The sequence below is a fragment of the Mesoplodon bidens genome (genome assembly GCF_964165515.1).
Source record: "Mesoplodon bidens genome assembly, chromosome: X".
In the NCBI taxonomy this organism is placed as follows: domain Eukaryota; kingdom Metazoa; phylum Chordata; class Mammalia; order Artiodactyla; family Ziphiidae; genus Mesoplodon; species Mesoplodon bidens.
The window spans coordinates 124,415,358-124,439,444 of record NC_138163.1 but is presented as its reverse complement, the minus strand read 5'-3'; the positions used below and the strand labels follow the sequence as shown (position 1 = coordinate 124,439,444).

The following is a 24,087-nucleotide window of genomic DNA, read 5'->3' as shown; positions in this document are numbered from 1 at the left end:
TTGCTGTACAGTACAAACGAATGCAACATTGTAAAGCAACTATAATCCAATAAAAATTTTTAGAAAAGAAATAGGGATTGATAAAATTTTAAAACATCTCTTTGTTATCTAAGTGTGGCTGGAAGAGTCATGGGAAAGGACCACTGCCCTGAGCAGGCGTGGGAGACAAAAATAAAAATAAAAATTACACCTTTTGAGTCCGACAGGCTCAACATGTTGTTATGCACATAAACTCGATTCTCTCAAAGGCTCCTGCCAGCTCGAATGACCAGTGACTTCTAAGTGCAAATTAGTATTTAGTTCACTAGTGCAGACTTCACTTGCACTTGCTATGAGCCAGGTGCTGGTTAAAGCACTTCATCAATATTAACTCATTTAATCCACATAAAAACCCTCTGAAGTGGGTATTATGAGCATCTCTGTTTTATATACTTATGAAGAAATGGAGACACAGAGAGCTTAAGTGACATGCCCAAGGTCACACAGCTAGCAAGTGGTTGAGCCAGAATTTGAACCAAGGCTGTTCACAGCCACAGATCAGAACAGAGTTCCTGTCCCGAGTTCCATTCCTGGGTATCTACCGGAGAGGGATGGAAACATATCTCCACACAGAGGCTTGTATGTGAATGTTCACGGCAGTATCATTCACTACAGCCAAAAAGGGGAAACAATCCAAATGACCATTAACTGGTAGATGGATAAACAAAATGTGGTCTATCCATACAATGGAATACTATTCAGCCAGAAAAGGAACGAAGTAGAGATACACACTATATATAGCACAGGTGAACCTCGAAAAGCTTATGTGAAGTGTAGGAAGCTGGATACAAGGGACCACGTACTGTATCGTTCCATTTATAAGAAATCTCCAGAGCAGGAATATCTATACAGAGAGTAGGTCGGTGGTTGGCTGGGGGTGGGCATGGGGGTTGACTGCAAGGGGGCACCTTTTGGGGGTGACAGAAATGTTCAAAAATTGGATTGCGGCGATAGCTGCACAACTTGGAAAATTTACCAGAAACCATTGAAATGTGCACTTTAAATGGGTACATGTTACGACATGTGAGTTAAACCTCAATAAAGCTGCTGCAAAACCAAGAGCAAAGGGGGCTGACCCTGGCCATAATGGTCCTTCCTCCTGTTCTAACTGGTTTACACCTATGGTGAAAAGCCTTCAGAGGAACACAGGAGGGGAGGACTTCGGGCCAGGAAGTTGTCTGAAGCCTTTGCCTCTCCTTCCAGGCTCCAAAAGCCTCCGGGCATTTGCGTGGAAATGCCCCACTGTGTCCACCCGCACCCAATCGGAGTGTGGCACCAGCAGCTGAGATTTCTTTACAGAACCGCTCTGTTTTGCAAAGAGTAATTATATGCAGGGGAATTTCCTACCCCAAATGACACCCCTTCTTTATTATCCCCCAAACACCCCTGCATTATTTTGCAATGCAAAATTCATGCCTCCTCAAGCCAATTACTTGGGAAAATGTGATACGCAATGATGAATTATACATGCATTTTCTTTATGATTTTTTTTTCTCCTTGGGGATGGTAATTATGAGATAAATTGTTGGGGGTTTTATGTCTTGAAATAACTCCTTGCCATATCAGAGCCCCTCTTGCTACATATTGCTAAGCTAATTGGTGGCTTCCAAAGAGGACAGAAGTCATTTTTAATTAGGCTAGTAAAAAAATATGCCAGTCATACAGACATACTCACTGACACATACATGTTGAGATATATACATTTATATCAGAAACAATGAATGAGAATTCAATACACTCTTTGGGAGATTCCGGTGGGGTCCTTGGTGTAATAGTTCCCCATTTTGAGGTGCATGTATCTCCTTTGGTGTTACAACTGAGAAGTCATTTCTGACTCATAAAAGTTCTCTTTAGATAGAGAACGAGTCTCTACTGTGGGCGTCCAGTGGCTGACATAACAACAACTCTCTTGTTGAAGCAAAGTCTTTCAAAGCTGAGACATTATTCACCAAAACTAAAGGCAAGTCTGTCCACTCTATAGTTTGGTGTTATAGGGATAGAAAACAATCATCTGTCTTTTATAACTTACATCGGAGCTGTAATATTATAAGCGCTGTTTCATAATTCCATCAAGCAAGATCTTTGTGATGCTTTCATTACACCCTAGGGAGAGCACAAACCTTTACTTAATCAAAATCAGTACTTCTCTCCAAGGATCAAAGTTTCTGTTTTGCTTTTAAATGGGAATTACAAAAAGCCATAGGTGGCTTTTGAGCATCATTCTACTCATTGGTCGTGTACATGGAAAGCTAGCTGGCAATTTTATTCCACTCTTTGAATCCAGTCCCTCTCAAAACATAAATGATTCTATCACTGACACATGGAAAAGAAAATTCAATTGCTCAAACCCACTTAGAATACCAAACCCATCTTAGAATACCCTAAAAGAATCAGCCTCTCTTGGAAACATAATCATATGAAAGCACGAGGTACCAGAATTCCCTAAAGCAACAGGCTATTTTTTTTTAAACAGGCTATTTTTATAAAAGACCAATAAGATGTTCTAATAAGTTGTCTGAGGGATGCTGTTATTCAGAATTCCCCACGATTCTGAACAAGGTGCTACTAACTTAGAAAAGATGCTGCCATTTTGCTGACTGTTAGAAACCCTCAGAAAACCTCAAGCAGAGCACAACACCTACTCAACCTTGGAAGACAAGGAAGAAAGTAAGGCAATCTCGTTGCCACAAACAGCTAAGTGCATCATTATGACAGAGTTCAAACGCTTTGAAGTTGGGGACAATACACCGTCCACTTCAACTACCAGTTGTCCACTGTGCACACAGGTGCTTGGTGGGTAACTTCCAAAGGACTGCAGTTGCAGCAAGCCTAACTCCAGGATGGCGACCCCACACCAAGCTCTGTCTGCTTACCAGCAAAAGTCTCTGTACATGGACTCACTCCTGCAAGACGTTCAGAGGTGCGGAAATCAGAGATTCTCACCACTCCGCTACAGGTATTCACCAGGACGCTATCACCCTTCAGAAAAGGAAGAACATCACATGCTTAAAGACAGATTGAAACAAACTAATGTAAAACAGACTTGGACCTTAAGAAATGGTCATGTGTCTCTAGGAAGCCTAGACTCTGCTCAATCCTCTCCCCTCCGTGAGCTGGTCCACCTGCAGACGCTCCAGCAGCTCATGTGACCTGAGATGCAAAGTAAAATCTCATTGGCTCAGACAAGCAAGTACCTTTATGTCTCTGTGCACACTCTGGCTTTCATGGAGATACTTGAGGCCTTCCAGGATTTGCTTGGTGTAGAACTTGATGGCGGGCTCCTTCATCGGCCCCCATTTTGATCGCAAAAGAGCCGAAAGGCTTCCTGGAAATGGACACAGTAAAAAAAATCTCATCAGGGCGATGAAGAGTCAATTATAAGGGTTCAGGGAAATAAAGTGAAGTGACATTTCTAACCTGACGTAAGCACTCGCGCCCACATCACTGTATCTGGGCTAAACGCAACATCTTTCCTCCCTCTCTGTTGCCTGTTTCCCAGATGCACAAGCAGCGCAGCCAGAGAAGGGGCGGGGCGTGAACCAGCACATCAGCCCGACCAGAGGTGTAGGGTGGAAAGGAACCCCTTGTGACCCCCGAAACTCAGCCAGGCCACCTTTGGGCTTAGCTCTGCTCAGCTGCACAGAATCAGGAAGAGGGCGCAACAGTGCTCTCTGAACTCTGAAGGGCTGGCCTGACACTGCACATGCTGCACAAGCGTCTCAGCCATTGGGCTTGGGTCAAAGCCACGTTTTATACCTCACTCTGAAATCAGAGGTGGACAGGAGCAGAGTGAGGGGCCCTTAAGGGAGACAGGGACCCGAACTGGAGGAGGCTGGGGCTCTCTGTCCTCACTGTGAGAAGCTCCTAATGCCAGGTCCCAGGGGCAGGACGGTCGTAACACCACCCCCCACCCCGACTCCAATTATACTATTAAACATTGAACTTTGGGGCCAGAAGAAAATCTCCCTTCACTGCCTTCTGACCCTGTGTTTCAGAGATTATTGTCCAGGCCCTCAGCATCAGCTAGTCGCCCTTACACAGTGCTATGGGACCTTGCTATGCCTCAGTTTCCCCATCTGTAGAAGGGGAGGTGCACATCTATCTCCAACTCTGTGGTCATCCTCAAGACCTCACGTCTGGAACACAAATCAGTATTTTCTGCTAGACTATGAGCAATCTGAGGGAAGAAGAAACTGTACAGCACCATAAATGTAACCCTCAAAATCTAGCCCATTGCCTTGCTCTTAAGACATATAGTTAGGTTTTTAATGTAATGGCAGGCTCTTAGTAACTATGAGTTGAAAGAATGAATGAATACAGGTTTCTAACTAAAGTCTTTATATTTGCATTCAGATTACTATTAATTTTATCATTATTTTCTTAAAATGAGCACTTACTGACTTCTTGCTCTCTGCCTGGCACCGTTTTGAGAGCTTTACAAACATTATCTCACTTATCCCATCCAACAAGCCACTGAGATAGTGTCATTATGACTCCAATAATTATTACTATTCCAACTATGATAGTACTTATTAATAATCCAATTTTAAAATTCATTTATTCAGTCAGAAAACTGAGGTCACACAGCTTGCAGATGGAGGGACCAACTCAAACTAGATGGCCGGGGTCTTCCCTGGTGGCACAGTGGTTAAGACTCTGCGCTCCCAATGCAGGGGGCCCGGGTTTGATCTCTGGTCAGGGAACTAGATTCCACATGCACGCCTCAACTAAGAGTTTGCATGCCACAACTAAGGAGCCTGCCTGCCGCAACTAAGACCCAGCACAGCCAAATAAATAAATAAATATTAAAAACAAACAAACAAAAACCAAACTAGATGGCTGGCTCCAGATCTGAGGAATTCCTACCCTCGCACTCTACTGTCTGCCTTTGGGGATCTTGTGGATAAAGCACTGGTGTTCGATTTCCCTGTCAACCTGTTATTTTGCAACGTCATTTAAAAAAAACCTCCGTTTCCTCTTCTCCAAAGCATATTTCAACTCCTAAACTGTGAAGGCCTCAAGGCCAGACACTATGCTTTATTCATCTCTATGTCTCTAGTGCTCGGCCCAGCAGCTGGCACTCAGTAGATCCTCAATGAATATTTGATGATTGAATTACCAGACCAGGAATAGACTGTTTATGTGACACTGGAAAATCTGCATCCAACTCCTCTGGGAAACAAATGGTCTCCCACACCTAAAATGTCTGTCATTTTTTAACGGCAGGATGAATAACGATGTTCACATTATATTTTCATCAGTGATTTTCAGGGTATGAGACCAGAAGACCAGTGACTACTCACCCACAGGCACCTGGCTCCATAAATATCTTAATGTAGCCGTCCTCGGAAACAGAGCCCAGGTACTGAACAATATTGCAGTGCTTGAGGTTCTTGTGCAGGGCGATCTCCTCATGCAGAGGCTGAGAGAAACTGGTGAGAAAAACAAAGCCAATGTCACCTGCCAAATCCCTGGAGCTTGGGGTCCATATATCGCACCTCACCAGTACCTGCCCTGCTGCTGGCCATCCCTTCTTTGTGGGAATGTTTTCTCCCTTGGCTCCCATGAGACTATCCAGCTTCCCATCTGTAGAACAGGGGATAATAATACGAAGCACTCAGGGCTGCCGGGGGCCAAAGTGTGTCAAGTTTCTCAGGCACCCAGTGGAGTGCCCGGTGTGTGGCAAGTGCCCAGTGAATGGCTGCTGCTGTTACTATGGCTATTTATAGGGCTTGAACTCTCCAACCATCCTTTGTCTCTCTCAACAGCCTCTCTTCCTCTGCTCCCCCATGAAGGGAGCTGTTCCAGAAGGTTCTGTCCTCAGCTGCCTTCTAGTCTCATTCCACAGACTCATTCCAGACTACAGCAACAGCCACCTAATGGACCTCCCAGCCTCAGCCTCTGGCCTCTTCAGTCTATTCTCCCCTGGCCACCATATTTCCCCTTCCTAAAACACACACCCCATCACATCACTTCCCATCCTAAAGTCCACATAAAGACCACATTGTTTAACATGGCACACAAGGACTTTCAAACTCAGGTCAGACTACATCTTTAAAAATGTTTGCCTCATCTCAAGAGCCGCCCCCCCCCGCCACTGCCCTACATCCTACAGTCGAGTCACAACAGACAATTTTTTCTTCTCTCAGTACACTCTGTGCTTAACAGCTCTGCTTCCCCTCAGCATAGAATGCTCTGGCCTCCTTTTCTGCCAGACGAACTCCTACTCATCCCTCAAAGGCCAGCTCAAAGATGATTTATTTTCTCAAACTTGCCACAACTCAACCAAGAAGAGCAATTCATTCCACTCCTATGCTCTACAAACACTCTGTGAACCTCTGTATTATGGCACTTGTCACTTTGCTCTACCAAACTGGGCACACTCTAACATTAGGACAGTATCCTACTCTCCTTTCAGTCTCCAGTGCCAGCCCAGAATCTGGCACAGGGAAGGTACCCAATATCCTAACTTCAGCCTGTAAATTTAGGGAATGGGACAAAATAGTCTCTAAGGTCCCTTCCAGCACTAAAATTCCAGAAACGACCATCAGCAGTGAAGAGCTGAAACGACTAACACAACCAACCGAAGGAGGTGGTTCAAGCTAGCAATTTTCCCCCAACAAACAACTGCAATGCCTTATCCATCATGAGAACAAGAGACAGAATACTGGAAGAGGAATTCAAGAGACTGGATCCTAGTCTTGTTTCTTCATGTCCTCGGAGAAGTCATTTAACCTTCTTAGCCTTGGAAGAAGTTGGATGAGTTCATTTCAGACCCCGCTTTATAATTCAAATATCATAACACACAATCCCATTAAAAATGAATAGATGAACAAGTGAACGAATGAACGAATAAATGACAAAGGGTCTTACAGCTGCTACAAATCACTTGTAATCCATCCTTAATAATTCACTGACCACCTGGATGGAGGGCTGTTTGCACACAGCCATCAGTGTCCAGCACTGAAGGCAACGCTGCAGTTGTGGTCTGAGCACACCGGTGGAGCACGGAGCTATTATTTCTTATACTGTGGCCATTACTGTATATGTAGCTTCTCTACAAAAACACTTGACAGTCAACACGTTCTTGCTTAGAATTAGGAGGGGTATGAATTCAAAAAGGAATAAACCTTTAGTTAGACTCTTAAGAAGTGTAGGAGAAATAAATTGGTAGTACTTGTGGTTTAAAAAACAATAGTCCCAAATCTATGGGTGAGGTTGAAGGGTAGGGTATTAATAAAATAGTCTGTATAGCAAAAAACTAAAATATTTTTAACCACATTTAATTTTCTGTAAGGATACATCTGAATAAATAATAGCCATTTCAAATTGTTACAATGCGAATTAAAGCACTGAGTCATATTTTAAAATATGTGCAAACAAACACCTATGTAAAAATGTAGAACTTTATTTCCTCCTGACGGGTGGAAATAAAACTACAGTCTTCTTTTAAAATGTGACTCTGCAATCCACATGCCTCTAAGTGAAGTTGTTCCATTTTCTCCATCTATTTATAATATGCAGAGCACCCTTATTAGAAGAGAATTACAACTTTTTTTGATGACATCATGCTTTCACTATGCGCCATCAGCAGCGGGCACGGGAGTTGGGCTATGGAGGTGGCAACTGTTGAAGGCGGAGGCCCGGAGGCCCGCCCTGACTTGCCTGCCGTCTCTCCCTGGAATTTCTTTGATGGCTATTCGCACTTGATTGCTCAGATCTCTGCCGGCATACACGATCCCACATGTGCCCTTCCCCAGCACCACTCTCTCACCATTCGCATCGTGGTCATACTCATACTAAGGAAAAGCAACAAGATAAAAAAGCACACAGCTTGTGGTGGAGAAACCCCATAAAAGCCCAAACATTGTCCTGCAATTTTTAAAAAATTTATAAATAACATTATTTGAGTACCAGGCAGGTCACATTTCTTGGGTTATATACTTTTCATTAAATAATTGCTTTTAAGGGGTAGAGTTGTCAGTTACTCATATATTCATAACATGATTTTATGAAATAGAATGCAAGAAATTTAAAAATACGGCTCATATGTAACTTAGTGGGCTCACCTTTTGGAGAACTCCCCTCACTTTGATGCTGCAATTTAAAACTGCTTCTAAGCATGTCAAGTACCCCAAACAGGTGCCCTCTTACATGATCCCTTATCAACTTGCCAGGAAAGCAACCACTTTCTATAGCCCAGAAAAGAACTGAAGGTAAATAAAACTCAAATTGTCTTAATAGAAAGTACACATGCTGCCCCGCTCCTGCTTTTAGAGGTACAGATCTAGCATTAAACACATACTGCAAAACTCCACCTGTAATGAGTTTTGCTCTTTTATTCCCCCAATCTTATCATCAAAAATTGTACAGCTGCATTCCAGTTGGTTCTTCTCAATGATTAAAACAAATGTAACTCTAGACTGAGCAATATTTATTTAAAGCAGAGGCAGCAAGGGATTCTTTCTGTTATTTTCTTTGCCCCCTATACCTGCTTACAGAAGTGCACAGAACACGTATGCATGTGGACGTGTCCCTTCCCATCCACTTCTAGGGATGCTCACGACAATTAAGGTTACTAGTGGGTCTCATCACTGTCTGATTTAACCAGACATCCGCCTGCTTCATAACAGGCTTTTTTATCTCCCACCTTTCTCTGTTACCTTCAAAGTGTATCACTCAGTTCGTTTCTACAACAAACTTTGATTCTAAGCTAAGCATTCGAGTACCTGACTCAATTATTAAAATGAATCCCTTTGATATTTTCTGTAAGAAATCTCAAAGAATTAATTTCAGCCCACTTGAAAGTATAGTAAAATCTCACTAAACTACAAGGACCTGAATTAGTGGCAAGTCATAGTAACTGTGCAAGATTTGAACACATGCGTGGTGGTGTAGTTATCTGTGGACTACCACTGTGCTGTCCAAAAGAGCTTATGATGACCCTTTCTTAATATTAAGAAATTAATATTAATTTCTTCATATTATCATATTTAATATACTATATGCAAGTAGATATAACTAAAGTCATTTTAGGCATAAATGAAAAAGTCTGCTTCTATTTGCCCAACTATTTCTCTTGTAGTTTCACAAACATCATTAATTAGCATAGAAAAAGCTTTTCCATCAGTTGTACACAAAAGGGAATTTTAGTCTAGTCCATGTCAAATTTTTCTTACACACTCTGGTTGATAGGATGCCAAAGTAATGAGGTTTTTCTATAGAGATGAATTAAATTTAATCTCTGACAGTCATGAATACTGATGGCTAGCTCGTTCATTAATGAGTATTTTAAAATATACACATAAAGAACTTTCACAAAAAAATGGGACATTTTCTTTAAGCATCAAAGACACAATAAGTAACTTTTTCCATGTTCTAGGTCTTCTGTGACTCACCTCTAAGGTATCCCCATCGGTCTCTCCCTCCAGCTCCACTGTACTGCCCACTCCATTGGTTATCATCTCTTTGACCAAAGAGCAAAACCTAGAACACCAAACGTCACAAAGTTGCCGCTAATTATGATCACTCCTATTCCTTTCCTCTAACTTGGCCTGACTACATTAAACTGTGATTAAATAAACCAAGCTTTTACAAGTTATGGAACAATCACTCCATTCCTTGGTTTGACATGGTAGTGTACTGGTTATCTAATCTAGTTCAAATACCCATATGATACTTGAATCCCCTCTATACAATATCACCACCAACTGGCTGGCTAATTGATGTGTGAACACCCCCAGTGACAGAGAACTCATTACCTCACAAGGCAGCTCATTCTTTGGTGAACTCAATGAGAAATGCTTCACTTATATTGAACTTGAGACTTCTTTTATGTGGGTCTCATCCATAGACTGCTTAGAATTAGTCCCTTTCTACATAACTGCCCATCAGAAATGTACATAATTTTATTATATCCCTGTAGGTCTTTCCTTCTTGTTCCCTCAACGTTTCCCCCAGGACTTGTTTATGAGTCACTTCACTAACTTGTAATTCTTCAAAGGTGTCCCTGTATTATTCTTCAAGTCTGGTCCCAGGACCAGTGCTCCAGGGGTGATTGAACTAGTGCTAAGGATAGTGGGACCATCACCTCCTAAGTTGCCAGCACTCTAGCTCTTAGTGAGAAATAAGGTCTTGTATAAGGAGAGAGGTGAGAAGGAAATGTGTAAGACGACCTCATCGTTCTGTTGACACAGACTAAGCTTAATATCAACTATAACCCATAAATCTTTCTCACAAATGCTGCCGGGCCACATCAGCCACTCCCTAGACTTGTGTAGTTGTTTATTTGCATACGAATGACTTGACTCAGAAGATTTGTATTCAGTATTCTCTCTTAAGGTAGCAGGGAAGAATACTGAATACTTTAAGATAATTTCCAAAAAACACTAGCATGTTCTTTTCTCTAACCCATCCCACCTCTGCTTCTTCTAATTTTTGAAAGCTGGGACGCAACAGTCAGGCTTCTTAGGAGACATGTGGTATGCATGCAACAGAATAACTAAAATTTAAAAGACAGTATCAATTGTTGTTCAGGATGTGGAGCAACTGGAACTCTCATATGTTGCTGGTGGAAGTGTAAATTGATACATCTACTTTGGTATCAACCAAAGCTGAATATAAACCTATCCCATAACCTAGTAACTCCATTCCTAGGTACATACAGTGCAGAAATCAATGAATATGTTCACCAAAAGGCATGCACAAGAGTGTTCATAGCAGTTTTATTCATAATGGCCCCAAACTGGAAACAATTCAAATGTCTGATAGAACAGATAAATTGTCATATATATACACACAATGGAACACTACACAGTGAAAAAAAGAATGAACTAATACAACATGGCTGAATCTCATAGATATTATTTTAAAAGAAACAAGTGAGAAATAAAAGAGTACATACTTTATGAGTCTATTTATTTGAAGTTTAAGAACAGGCAAAACTAACCACTGGTGATAGAAATCAAAATAGTTACATTAGGAGCGGGTTTAATGACTGGGAAGGGGCACAAGGCACCTTCTGGGGTGCTGATACACTTAACACACTCGTCTGTATATTACACCTCAATTAAACAATTATTTAAATGTATGACAAGAAAAGGCACTGACGAGAGAATGAGAGTCGGAAGGTAAGCTTTGTAGTAAAGGGATGTTCTGCTTGATATTTGGCAGCATTTTCCAACTCTAAGATTGAAGATTGTGACCCAAGGGTGCCCTGGTCTGATATTTAGTCTGATTTCTAAATACGTTGTGATAATGATTGTCTGAGATGCACTGAATTAAAATGTTCTCAAATTACATGATACAAACTCTCTCAACAAACTACGAATAAAGGAATCTTCCTCAACCTGATAAAGGTTATCTATGAAAAACCTACCAGTAACATCATGCTTAATGGTGTAAGACTAGATGCTTTCCTCCTAAGATCAGGAACAAGACAAGGATGTCTGCTCTCGCCACTTCTACTCAACATTATACTGCAGTCTAGTCAGGACAATTAGGCAAGAAAAAGAAAGAAAGACATCCAGTTCGGAAAGGAAGAACTCTAACTATCTCTATCTGCAGATGACATGATCTTGTATATAGAACATCCTAAGGAATTCAATAAAAACTATTAGAACTAATAAATGAGTGCCAGTTTGCAGGATCAATATACAAAAATCGAGTGTATGTCTATACACCAGCAATGAACCATCTGAAAATGAAATTAAGAAAACAACTCCACTTAGAATAGCACCAAAAAGAATAAAATACATACATATTTAACAAAAAAGTATGAGACTTGTACATTGAAACTCCAAAAATTGTTGAAAGACGTTAAAGAAGACCTGAACAAATAGAAAGATATGCTATGTTCATGGGATGGAAGACTTAATATGGTTAGGATGGCAAAGCCTCTCAAATTGATCTGCATATACAAAGCAATCCCTGCCAAAACCCTAGCGGCCTTTTTTGAAGCAACTGACTAGCTGATCCTAAGATTCACATGGACATGGAAGCACCTGCGATAGTCAAAACAATTATGAAAAACAAGAACCAAGTTGGAAGACTCACATTTCCTGATTTTACAGCTTAGTACAATACTATAGTTATCAAGAAAATGTGGTTAATAGCATAAAGGATAGACATATAGATCAATGGAATAGAAGTGAAAGTCCAGAAATAAATGCTTACATTTATGGTCAAGTGATTTTCTAAAAAAGTGCCAAGACCATTCAATGGGAGAAGAACTAGTCTTTTCAACAAATGGTGCTGAGACAACCACATACCCACATGCAGAAGAATGAAGTTGGACCCCCTACCTCAGACCATTAAAAAAAAAAAAACTCAAAATGGATCAGAGACCTAAATATAAGAGCTAAAACTATAAAACTCTTTGAAGAAAATAACACCAGAGAAAACCTTGGGTTAGGCAAAGCCTTCTTAGATATGACATCAAAAGCACAAGTGACAAAAGGAAAAACAGATAAACTGGACCGCCACAAAATTTAAAACTTCCGTGCTATAAATGATACCATCAACAGAGTAAAAAGATAACCCACAGAATGGGAGGAAGCACTTGCAAATCACACATCTGACAAGGGCCTTGTATCTAGAATATATAAAGAACTCTTAAAACTTATTAACAAAAATACCAATAACCCAATTAAAAATGGGCAAAGTTCGGAGAAACTTGGCAAACATCACTTTCACCAGGTGAGCCAAGTTAATATCACCAGTAATGAGACAAAGATATTTTATATCTCCCAATGTGATGTACTGAGGACAGGGCATCACTTCTGTGGTATTCCTACCCCAAATGCATAACACTAATATAATCATGAGGGAACAGCAAACCAACCCAAATGGAAGGATTATACAAGATAAACTGCCTGTACTCTTTGAAAGCATTAAGTCAAGAAAGACAAAGACTGATGAAGAAATGTTCCAGATAAGAGGGGGCTATACAGACGTGACAGCTAAATGTTAATATGTAATCCTGGTTTAGATCAGGAACCAGAGAAAAAATATCTTTTGTTTCACTGTAAAGGACATTAGTGGGACAATAACTAAAATTTGGCTAAGGTTTGTAAACTATAGAACCGTATCAATCTTAGTTTCCTGATTAGATAACGGTACTGTGATTGCATAAGTGAATGTTCTTGTATTTAGGGAAACACGTAATGAAGTACCGAGAGGTAACGTAGCATTATGTCTACAACTTACTCTTCAACAGTTCAGAACAAAATAGTCATCTGCATATAGAGAGAATGTAAAACAAATGTGGTAAATGGTTAACAGTAGGGAGTTCTGGGTGAACTTTCTTGTAGGTCTGAATATTTTCCAAAATAAAAAGTTAAAAAAATGTTGTAATTGGGCAAAGGATTTGTGTAGATGGTTCTCCAAAGAAGATATATAAATGGCCAATAAGATCAAGAAAAGATCCTCAGTATCTTTAGTCATTAGGGAAATGCAAAACACAAGCACAATGAGATTCCACCTAACACACACTAGGATGACTACAATCAAAAGGATAGACAGTAACAAGTGTTGCAAGGACGTGGAGAAACTGGAACCCTCATACATTGCTGATGGGAATGTAAATTGGAAAAACAGTCTGGCCGTTCCTCAAAGTTAAATAAAGAACTATCATAAGACCCAGTAATTTGGCTCCAAGAGAAATTAAAACATAAGTTCACCCAAAAACTTGCATGTGAATGTTTATGGCAGCATTATTCACAATAGCCAGAAAGTGAAAACAAACCAAGTGCCTTTCAAATGATGGACAAATCCAATATATCCATACGATGGAATATTATTCAGCCACAAAAAGGAATGCAATTCTGATACATGTTACAACATGGATGACACTTGAAAACATTATGATAAATGGAGGAAGCGAGTCACAAAAGACCATATATTGTATGATTCTATATATATGAAATGTCAAGAACAGGCAAATTCGTAAAGACAGAAAGTAGATTCAGTGGTTGCAGAGGACTGGGATTGGGGGGGTGGGGTTAGGTTGAGAGAAAATGGGGAGTGACTGTTAATGGATACTGTGTTTCTTTTGGGAGTGATGAAAATAATCTAAAATTACATTGTGGTGATGGCTGCAAAACTGTGAATATACTAAAAACAAAAAGATTGAATTCTATACTTTAAAATGAGCAAATTGCATGGTGTATGAGTTATATCTCAATAAAGCTGGAAAAATTATTTTCCATAAGTTAAAACTTCAGGAAAAGCAGTATAGCAAATAAATACTTTTCACAACAAAGACCCTTTAAAAGTGATTCACCATAATTAGACTGAAAATACCTGAATCAGATTAAAACTCACCTACCGCACTGGTCTTCAGTGGAAAAGTAGATTTGAAAGTCATCAGAATTATCATGGACGTAAAGAAAACAACACCGTTCATCAAACTTGGATATGCTGCAAAATTTCAAAACATAAGAATGCCTATTATATATAAATTTTGATATCAATTTAATTTTTTGAGAAAAATCTAGGAACAGCTTTTCTTCCATTTTACAAATTTGGAAGTTTCATTAATGTTTTAACAAATACCCCCCTGCCCACCAAAGTGACTTATATTTCTCTATGAAATTTAAATAGGAGGGGCATTTATCTTGCTGATTGAGTTTGTATTCATCAATAGACTTTAATATGTACCAAGAACTTACTATATATTCAATGTTAAGCAAAGCATATGGGCAACAGGAATGGGAATAAAATATGGTTTCTGTCTTCAAGAGTTTATAAGGTCATTAAAAAGGTATTTGTGGGGCTTCCCTGGTGGCGCAGTGGTTGAGAATCCGCCTGCCGATGCAGGGGACACGGGTTCGTGTCCCGGTCTGGGAAGATCCCACATGCCACGGAGCGGCTGGCCCGTGAGCCATGGCCGCTGAGCCCGCGCGTCCGGAGCCTGTGCTCCGCAACGGGAGAGGCCACAACAGTGAGAGGCCCGCATACCACACACACACACACAAAAAAGGTATTTGTGAAATAATTTATTGTGATATCAAAGGAATTTCTAGACTTGAAAAATATTAGGACACAGTATTTGTGGCCACACAAGGGAAGTGGAAATAAACATGGCATTTTAGCTCAAGAAAGGCCTTTAAATGTTATCTGGTCCATCCCCACCAAAGGCCTGGATCTGACTCTACAGCTCCTTGAACAGGCAATACTCAGTTTGCCTGAAATATCCAGTGACAGAAAATCATCACATTCCATCTCCTGATGGATTTCACTGCTACAAAGTTCTTTACCTGCACTGTGCCAAAGCCTACGCAATGGCCCTCATTTTGCCAGGTGGCACTATGCAAAAGGCTAAATTCTATGATTAGCCCTTCAAACAAATGAAGCCACTTTATCTTGCCCTTTCTAAGTCGTCTCTTCCTGAGATTATAGCTTCTTTGACCATTCCTTACATGTTATGGATTACATGACAAATTACGAGTTGAAACAGCAACCGTACAGGGTGACTTAAAATGAATTAAAACTAGCTTATACATGAGTAACTTTTCAAAACCAATCTTTAAAGGAACTACCACGGTTAGTTGGATAGCCTTGGGAATGTTCAACACATGCTCTTCATGTCACATTGGTTCCAGGGTCTGATTCACCCCAGGTCCTTTGCACATCCCTGTTGATGGCTAAAATGGCAGCAAGAGCTATCTCTATGAGAAGGTACAAACAGAAGGCTCTTGACTACATGTTATCATAGAACTTAGTTTCTGGGTAGTACATGTTTGAAAATGTTTAACACCTTTTGAATTATCTTATATTTTTTGAGCAGTATTATTCAAACATGCTAGTCTGTTCTTAAATAATTTCTCTCCCTTTAAAAGTGATGTAAACATTACTCCAATGTAAACACTGATGTGTCTAGAAAAGGATCATGCTGCATCTGGGGGTAATAGGGATTCATTCATTGGCCTGTGGTCTGAGAATCAGAGAAAAGACATAGAGTTCTAGTCCAAGCCCTTAATATGATGGAAACTATGAAGATACTGAGACCTAGAGAGGTTGAATGATTTGCTCAAGGTCAAACAGCAAAAGAGGGGTTAGAACTCAGATCTACTCCAGAGTTCCTCCCACCCTTGGGTGTGCTGGCAGGGTCGGACTCAGAGAGCAGCCACACAATTCAGGCCCAAATGGTCAGCGCTCCTAAACCAAATAGCAAGTGGCAGACCTCTCCTGGGAATACACCACGTTACTCACCTGCCAAGAACAATGCCCTTGGCTCCATTACTCTGCCCAGGAGATCCCAGCCAAGTATCATTACCAAGTAACTCCCAGTTTCAGTTCTGGGGGTCCCTGAGCACATGAACATCATTGGCTCACAGAAGAAACATTTTCTCTTTCTACACACATAACTTCTTGTTTTAAAAAAGTTTGAGGGGGCTTCCCTGGTGGCGCAGTGGTTGAGAGTCCACCTGCCAATGCAGGGGACACGGGTTCGTGCCCCGGTCCGGGAAGATCCCACATGCCACGGAGCGGCTGGGCCCGTGAGCCATGGCCGCTGAGCCTGCGCGTCCGGAGCCTGTGCTCCGCAACGGGAGAGGCCACAACAGTGAGAGGCCCGCGTACGGCAAAAAAAAAAAAAAAAAAAAAAAAAAAAAAAGTTGAGACGAGAGTTTCGTCTGTTGGATACAAAAACAACTACTCTGCTATAAAAAGCCAAGAAGCCTTACTAGCAGCACATGATGAACCAGCTCGGGCAGGGCAACAAGAGAGAAAATAGTCTGTTTTGGATCCTGTTAAAAATGAGAACACCACACATTACAAATAAGTAGAAACAAAGTGATAAAAACAACATCATTATTTGTACTAAAACAATAATTACATTTTCTCTTATGTTCTTACCTTATTCCTCTAATGGAAGAGGCTGTAAAATTCCATTCATGAATTTGTTTCTGCAGGAATCAAGGACAGAAGTCAGTAGTTTGATGTTTTCCACGCAAAGAATCATTTTTGGTTTCATTCTATGGTCAATTGCTTCTGCTATTTTTTACTTTCAGTAGAAGTTAGCAGTTAAAGCAAGATATTTTGCATAACTTGGAACACCAGAAACATCTTCTAATCTATTGTAAAAATTCATTTGTATCTCTAATCCAGTTTAGAACAAATGATCTAAATTTGAAATAGAAACAATAGGCATACAGTACATACACAGTGAGCAGCCTTTCATCTTCTGTCAACATATCAGGAAAACTCTAAGATGAGTTTGGGAACAGCCCACCCAACTTGAATGACCCACAAAAACGTTTGGAGAGGCAAGAATGTGGCCAGACACCAGTCAGTGTTCACCAATCTTTATTTCTTTTTCTCCCTGGGCACATAACTAGACTACATTTCCCAGCCTCCTATGCAGTTAGCTGGGGCCATCTGATGGGAGTTCTGACCAATGGGATGTGAACAAGAGTGATGTGCTCCACCTGTGGGCTTGGCTCATGAGAAACCTCCACAGCTATCCTCTCCTCTACATTCTCTTTCCCCATCCACTACCGGATGGAATTCGGACCCTGCCAACCTGGACGTGACATGAGGCATAGATGAACTTTTATCATCATAGATAAACTGATATTTGGGGGATGTCTGTTTTAGCATCTAGCCTACCATGACTAATACAAAGACTAACTGGGATTTCAATCTGTACAAGACGCACTTAAAAAATACATATATAACTCTGTCCTCTCCCTCCACCACCATCCCCTGCCCTTAAACTATGAACAAAGCTAAGCCTCAGAAGGAGTGTCTGAATTCCCAGTTTTAGAAGGGCCATAGGCTACAATACCAATACATTACAACAACAGAGAATAATTTTAAATAAGCAAATACATTAGGTTAGCCTGAGGAATGCCATAAATGACCAGCTAAGCCTCCCAGAGAAGTGTGAGAGCCAAATGCCTGAGCACATGGCTCAGGAGAACAGCCACAAGCGATCGGGTGACAAGTTTCCTGCCATCCTGGAGCAATGGCAACAGGCACAGCTGGGAGGATGGTTCCCAGTGGCAGAAGATCCATCCAGACATGTTGATGAAACACCTATTATGCACTAGGCAGCGCACCAGCAGGGACATGACAGAGAATGACAAAACCCCTGCCCTCATGGGGCTTACAATCTAGTGAGGGGAGATAGGTAATAAATCAAATAGTAAGTGAAGAGCATGGTGGAGGGTGAAAAGTGCTATGAACACAAATAACACAGCAAAGAGCATTAAGGTGGGGCAGGAAGTCTTTGAGTTTTCAAGCAGAAAGCTAAAGGGGGTGAGGGAGTGAGCCATGCAGATAACTGGGGGACCAGTTCCAGGCAGAGGAAACAGCAAGTGCAAAGGCCCTGAGGCAGCAGTGTGCTTTGCATGTGTGGGGACCAGCAAGGAGGGGAGTGAGACGGGAGTGGAGTGAGTGAAGGGGGAGTGCGAGAGTAGGTTAAGGAAATCATGCAGGCCTTTGGAGGCCATGATCAGGCCTTTAAGCCTCCCCCCTGCTGTGAAAGATGAAAGTGGATGAAAACATGAAAGTTACCACATCAGACCCGTCTTTACAGAAAGACTGAGCGTATTTCAGAGGAGGGATGTGTTCCAAGTCACTGAAAGAGGGCAGTGGTGGAGAACGGGAGTCTGCTTTGGATTCAGGTACAGAAATATGAATGAGGGCAGATTCGAGGGAGCCTGCAAGAGGCTGTATGTATATAGAGAGCTCAACCACACAAGTTTTCAAAGTATTCCCGGACGGTAAGTTTACTCTAGGGTAGCTTTAGGGAACTTCTCGATTTGGGAGGAAGATTTACTGGTTAAGAAGTAAACCACACGGAAGGACTTCCCTGGCGGTCCAGTGGTTAAGACTCTGCACTTCCACTGCAGGGGGCACGGGTTTGACCCTTGGTCAGGGAACTAAGGTCCTACATGCTGCGTGGTGCGGCCAAAAAATTAATAAAATTAAATTTTAAAAAAAGGAAGTAAACCACATGGAGCTCCCCCCTCCGCTTTCCCTTTACATCGTAATCAACAGGCACGGGGTGGGGGGTTCCTGCTTCATAGGTCCTACAGATGTAAAAGTATAGAAGTCGTGCATGCGCTTGCAGAGCAGTTGGGGAGACACTTTGGAAAATGGATAAAAAAGCGATAGGATGTACTTTGCACATGATACAGACAACTGGGTAGCCAACAGACGTTCAGTGGAAGGACGGAAGGAGGGAAAGGGTGGTTAGAGACACCTTCGCCAAAGTTAGGACTTGGGTAATTGGAAGAATGAATTCCAGGGAGGGGGAAGGATGAGAACAAAAGTGCAGGTGTAAACTCCTGCAGGGCCACAGCTCAGGGGACTGTGAGGTGACAGATGAAGGTCTGGCTGGGGCTGAGGGTCGGGGAGGGAGAGGAGAAGGAGGGCAGGGTTATATAGGGGCTTGACACTTAATAAAAGACTTTGAGTTTTATCTGGAAAGTCACAGGATCCAATAATGATTGGGGACTATCAAGAGGGCCACTACAAGTGTTTTTTAAATTATTACTAAACTTTTAAGCTGAAATACAGCATACATTCAGAAAAGGGTACAGTGATCATCTCAATAAATTTCCACAAAATGAATAGCCACTGTAACCAGCATCTAAACCAAGAGACAGAACATTAGCAGCAGCCCAGAAGATTCCCTCAGATCCCCTGTTCCCAGTCACTCCTGTCGACCCAAAGGCAACTGCTATTCTGACTTGTCCCACTGTGGAGAGTGTTGCCTGTTCTGGAATATTACACAAATGGAACCGTGAAGTCCGTGCTCTCTTGTGCCTGCAAGGGGAGTTTTTCATGAGCTATCTGGTGGTGTCCTGGCGGGTCAATCAGGAAAGCTATGACTGTTCTCCTCCTGTCCCGAGCCTCCTGGAAGGCAGCATTCTAAGCTTTCCTGCGAGGGGATATTTCACCAAATCACGATGAGGAAACAGATTGAAGATTTTAGCTTTCCGCAGTGCCAGAAGCCCCCAGTAACAGTGCACTGGAAGCAGAGCCGGGGTGGGCTCTGGAGAAATGGGCCGGGAACTCAGAGGGAGGGGACTCCTTCAGGATCCCCTAGGTGCTGACTCAGCCTCTGCCCTCCTACCCCCAGGATGCGGACTTTCAGGGAGGGGGGATTTTTGTGTTAAAAGCATAGACTTTTTTTTTTGGTTGTTGTTAAAAGCACAGACTTTTTGTGTGAGATGTTCCAGTCGCTAATATAAGCATAAAAGGCACCTCCCAAAGAGCTTTCCAAAACCAGCAGCCCTACCCGTATGGATAGCAATGGTGGCCACAGTGCACCTGTTGGTGACTTTGGGACCCACGAGAAGCTGAGGGAGAAACACTGCATTTGCGCCTGCTCTGTGCAGCCTCCCCGCATCGCTGTGCTGGGCGAGCTCGCACCAGCTTGGGAGGCCAGTTGTGCACATCTCTTCCTAACCCTGTGCTCGGTGACCTGATGTTGGCTGCGTGAAACTGGCCATGACGGGAGTATTTACACCACAGAAATCAGTAAACACTACAAATCGGCCCTCTGCTCCCATATCCCCCGGAGAGCTGGTGGTTAAACACTGACCAGCGTACGTTTCTGAATCCCCGGCTGATGAAGCAGACCTTAATCTAATGTTACAGCGGTGCTGTCTGCAGGTGAACGTGTGCCTGTGTGATTGCTTCCCACCACCACAGCCCACCGGGAAGAACTGCAAGTCTGTGCAGAGAAGTTATCATTTCACTCCAGGCTAATCTGCTTGTTTCCACAGCCTGCACAATTTTAAAAATGTAAATGAAGGCAAAAGCAAAGCCTTCCTCTCAAAGAAAAAAAGGCAATTTATATTTCTCTCAGACATTTGCTCTGGCAACTACCAAGCACTGTGCAAAACATTTCCTCAGTCAAGGAAAGATAGCATTTGCTGCTTATATAGTTCTATTTCTTATTACAGACTATATACAAACAAAGTAACACATTTACAACTAGTGAGATACTACATGTACCGATGGAAATTCCCATTAAAGACCTGCAAACATTATAGGTTTGTAGAATTCCATGAGAACAAAACCATTTTGCTCTAAAAGTATGAAGAGTCACTTTAATAGGATTAGTTTTTTCCACAACTATTTGTCAAAATATGAGGTGTTCACACCAGTCAGAATGGCCATCATCAAAAAATCTACAAACACTAAATGCTGGAGAGGGTGTGGAGGAAAGGGAACCCTCTTGCACTGTTGGTGGGAATGTAAATTGATACAGCCACTATGGAGAACAGTATGGAGGTTCCTTAAAAAACTAAAAATAGAACTTCCATACGACCCAGCAATCCCACTACTGGGCATATACCCAGAGAAAACCATAATTCAAAAAGACACATGCACCGCAATGTTCATTGCAGCACTATTTACAATAGCCAGGACATGGAAGCAACCTAAATGCCCATCGACAGATGAATGGATAAAGGAGACGTGGTACATATATATATATATATATATATATACAATGCAATATTTCTCAACCATAAAAAAGAATGAAATAATGCCATTTGCAGCCACATGGATGGACCTAGAGATTGTCATATTGAGTGCAGTAGGTCAGACACAGAAAGACAAATAGCATATGATATCGCTTCATGTGGAATCTAAAAAAAAAAAGGCTACAAATGAACTTATCTACAAAACAGAAATAGAGTTACAGATGTAAAAAATAAACTTATGGTTACCGGGGGATAAGGGAGGGGGAGGGATAAATTGGGAGATTGGGATTGACATATAGCCACTACTATATATAAAGTAGATAACTAATAAGGACCTACTATATAGCACAAGGAACTCTACTCAATACTTTATAATAGCCTATATGGAAAAGAATCTAAAAGAGTGGATATATGTATAACAGATTCACTTTGCTGTACACCTGAAACTAACACAACACTGTAAATCAACTATGCCCCAATAAAAATTAAAAAATGATGGGGCTTCCCTGGTGGTGCAGTGGTTGAGACTGTGCCTGCCAATGCAGGGGACACAGGTTCGAGCCCTGGTCTGGGAAGATCCCACATGCTGCGGAGCAACTGGGCCCGTGAGCCACAACTACTGACTGAGCCTGCGCGTCTGGAGCCTGTGCTCCGCAACGAGAGAGGCCGAGATAGTGAGAGGCCCACGCACTGCAATGAGGAGTGGCCCCGGCTCGCCGCAACGAGAGAAAGCCCTTGCGCAGAAACGAAGACCCAACACAGCCAAATAAATTTATAAAAAAAGAAATATGAAAAAAATGAGATGACATAGATCAATTTAAAAAAAATTTAAAAATGAGGTGTTTTGTTCCCTCTATCAATGGAATAGGGAGGTTACAGATCAGAATTTTGAAAATTCTCTTGCATCACAGTGGCATCAATGACATGAAGAATGTAAGCAAGGTTGGCCTCTAGTACAAGAATCCCAACAGTGAGGACAGGGTGCTTCATGGCAGTGGTACCTGTAGCGGGGAACATAAGTAGGGCTTTGGGGGGTGGGGGCCTACTAATGTTCCCTTCCCTGGGTTGCACTGGTTACTTAGGTGTGTTCACTTAATAAAACATGCATCAAATTGTACATTTATGAGTTGTGCACTTTTCTGTGTCTGTTATACTTAAATAAAAGGTTAAAAAAAAACAAAGAGGCAAATTTAATAGAAGACACATGCATTCTTCAAATGAGATGTATCTGTATGAACACCATGTATGTATCTTATTCTAGCTCCTTCTCTTTTGCTCAAATATTTAAAGCACACAGTGCAGGAAAAATACCCCAGCACATTATGGCAGCTCATTTTCACTAATGGCTACTGACTCTCTTATCAATGAGGAGAAGGTTGCTTCGCTGTTAAATATTAGACAAGGTTACTGGCTTACATTTGTGTTATAGACTTAATGTTTGTGTCTCCACAAATTCATATGTTGGAGTCCTAACCCCCAGTGTGATGGTATTTGGAGATGGTGGCCTTTGAGAGGTGATTAGGTCACCAGGGTGGAGCCCTTGTGATGGGATTAGTGCCCTATGTAAGAAGAGACAGGAGAGTGTTCTCTATCTCTCTTTCCATTATGTGAGAACAGGGCAAGAAGACCACCATCTGCAAACCAGGAAGAGGGTTCTCACCAGAACCTGACCATGCTGGCACCCTGATCTCAGACTTTCCAGCCTCCAGAACTGTGAGAAATAAATTTCTGTTGTTTGAGCTAGGGGTCCCCAAACCCTGGGCTGCGGACCAGTACCGGTCTGCGGACCAGTACCGGTCTGCAGCCTGTTAGGAATCCAGCTGCACAGCAGGAGATGAGCGGAGGGCGGGCGGGTGGGTGAGCGAGCGAAGCTTCATCTGCTGCTCCCCATCGCTCACATTATCGCCTGAATCATCACCCCCACCCCCCAGGTCTGTGGAAAAACTGTCTTCCACAAAACTGGTCCCCGGTGCCAAAAACGTTGGGGACCACTGGTTTAAGCCACCCAGTCTGTGGTATTCTGTTACAGCAGCTCAAGCAGACTAAGGCAACTTGAAATATCATTCATGACTATGTATTTTTCATATGTACCTTTATTGAAGTATAATTGACATACAAAGAACTGCACCTATTTAATGTGCATAATTTGATGAGTTTGGACATATGCCAACATTTGTGATACCATCACCACAATCAAGGTAACAGATATATCCAACACCTCCCAAAGTGTCCTTGTGTCCCTTGGGTTTTGTTTTTATTTGTGTGTGTGGTAAGAACAAATATGATATTTACCCTCTTAACAAATGTGAAGTGCACAATCCCATACTGTTAACTATAGGCGCTGTGCTGTACAGCAGCTATGACTTATTTATCTAGCGTAACTGAAACTTTATACCCATTGAACAATGGAAAGTTGTTGTATCATGACTATTTCTGATAAAGAGTTTCCAATATGATTCTGAGCCTCTCCTTATTCTCTGATGTTGTATTTTATTTTTGAAGATGTTGCTTATTTTTACCTGATTAAGACATAATTGCTCACACTCTTGTCTCCAGGTGGAAAAAATCCTTCTTTGCCAAGTTGATGGCAGAATTCTCCCCC

General features: G+C 41.8%; 1 protein-coding gene across 1 annotated transcript in view; it reads right to left on the bottom strand.

Moving 5' to 3' along the window:
* MAP3K15 (mitogen-activated protein kinase kinase kinase 15) overlaps nt 1-24,087 on the bottom strand; it is a gene marked incomplete at its 5' end in the record, with an annotated part of 161,540 nt that overhangs the window by 24,362 nt on the left and 113,091 nt on the right. Inside the window, 8 exon segments of the mRNA XM_081223135.1 lie at nt 2,913-3,018; nt 3,234-3,364; nt 5,343-5,355; nt 5,357-5,471; nt 7,705-7,838; nt 9,438-9,525; nt 14,362-14,457; nt 16,897-16,946. Coding sequence (XP_081079261.1) covers nt 2,913-3,018; nt 3,234-3,364; nt 5,343-5,355; nt 5,357-5,471; nt 7,705-7,838; nt 9,438-9,525; nt 14,362-14,457; nt 16,897-16,946 — 733 coding nt within the window.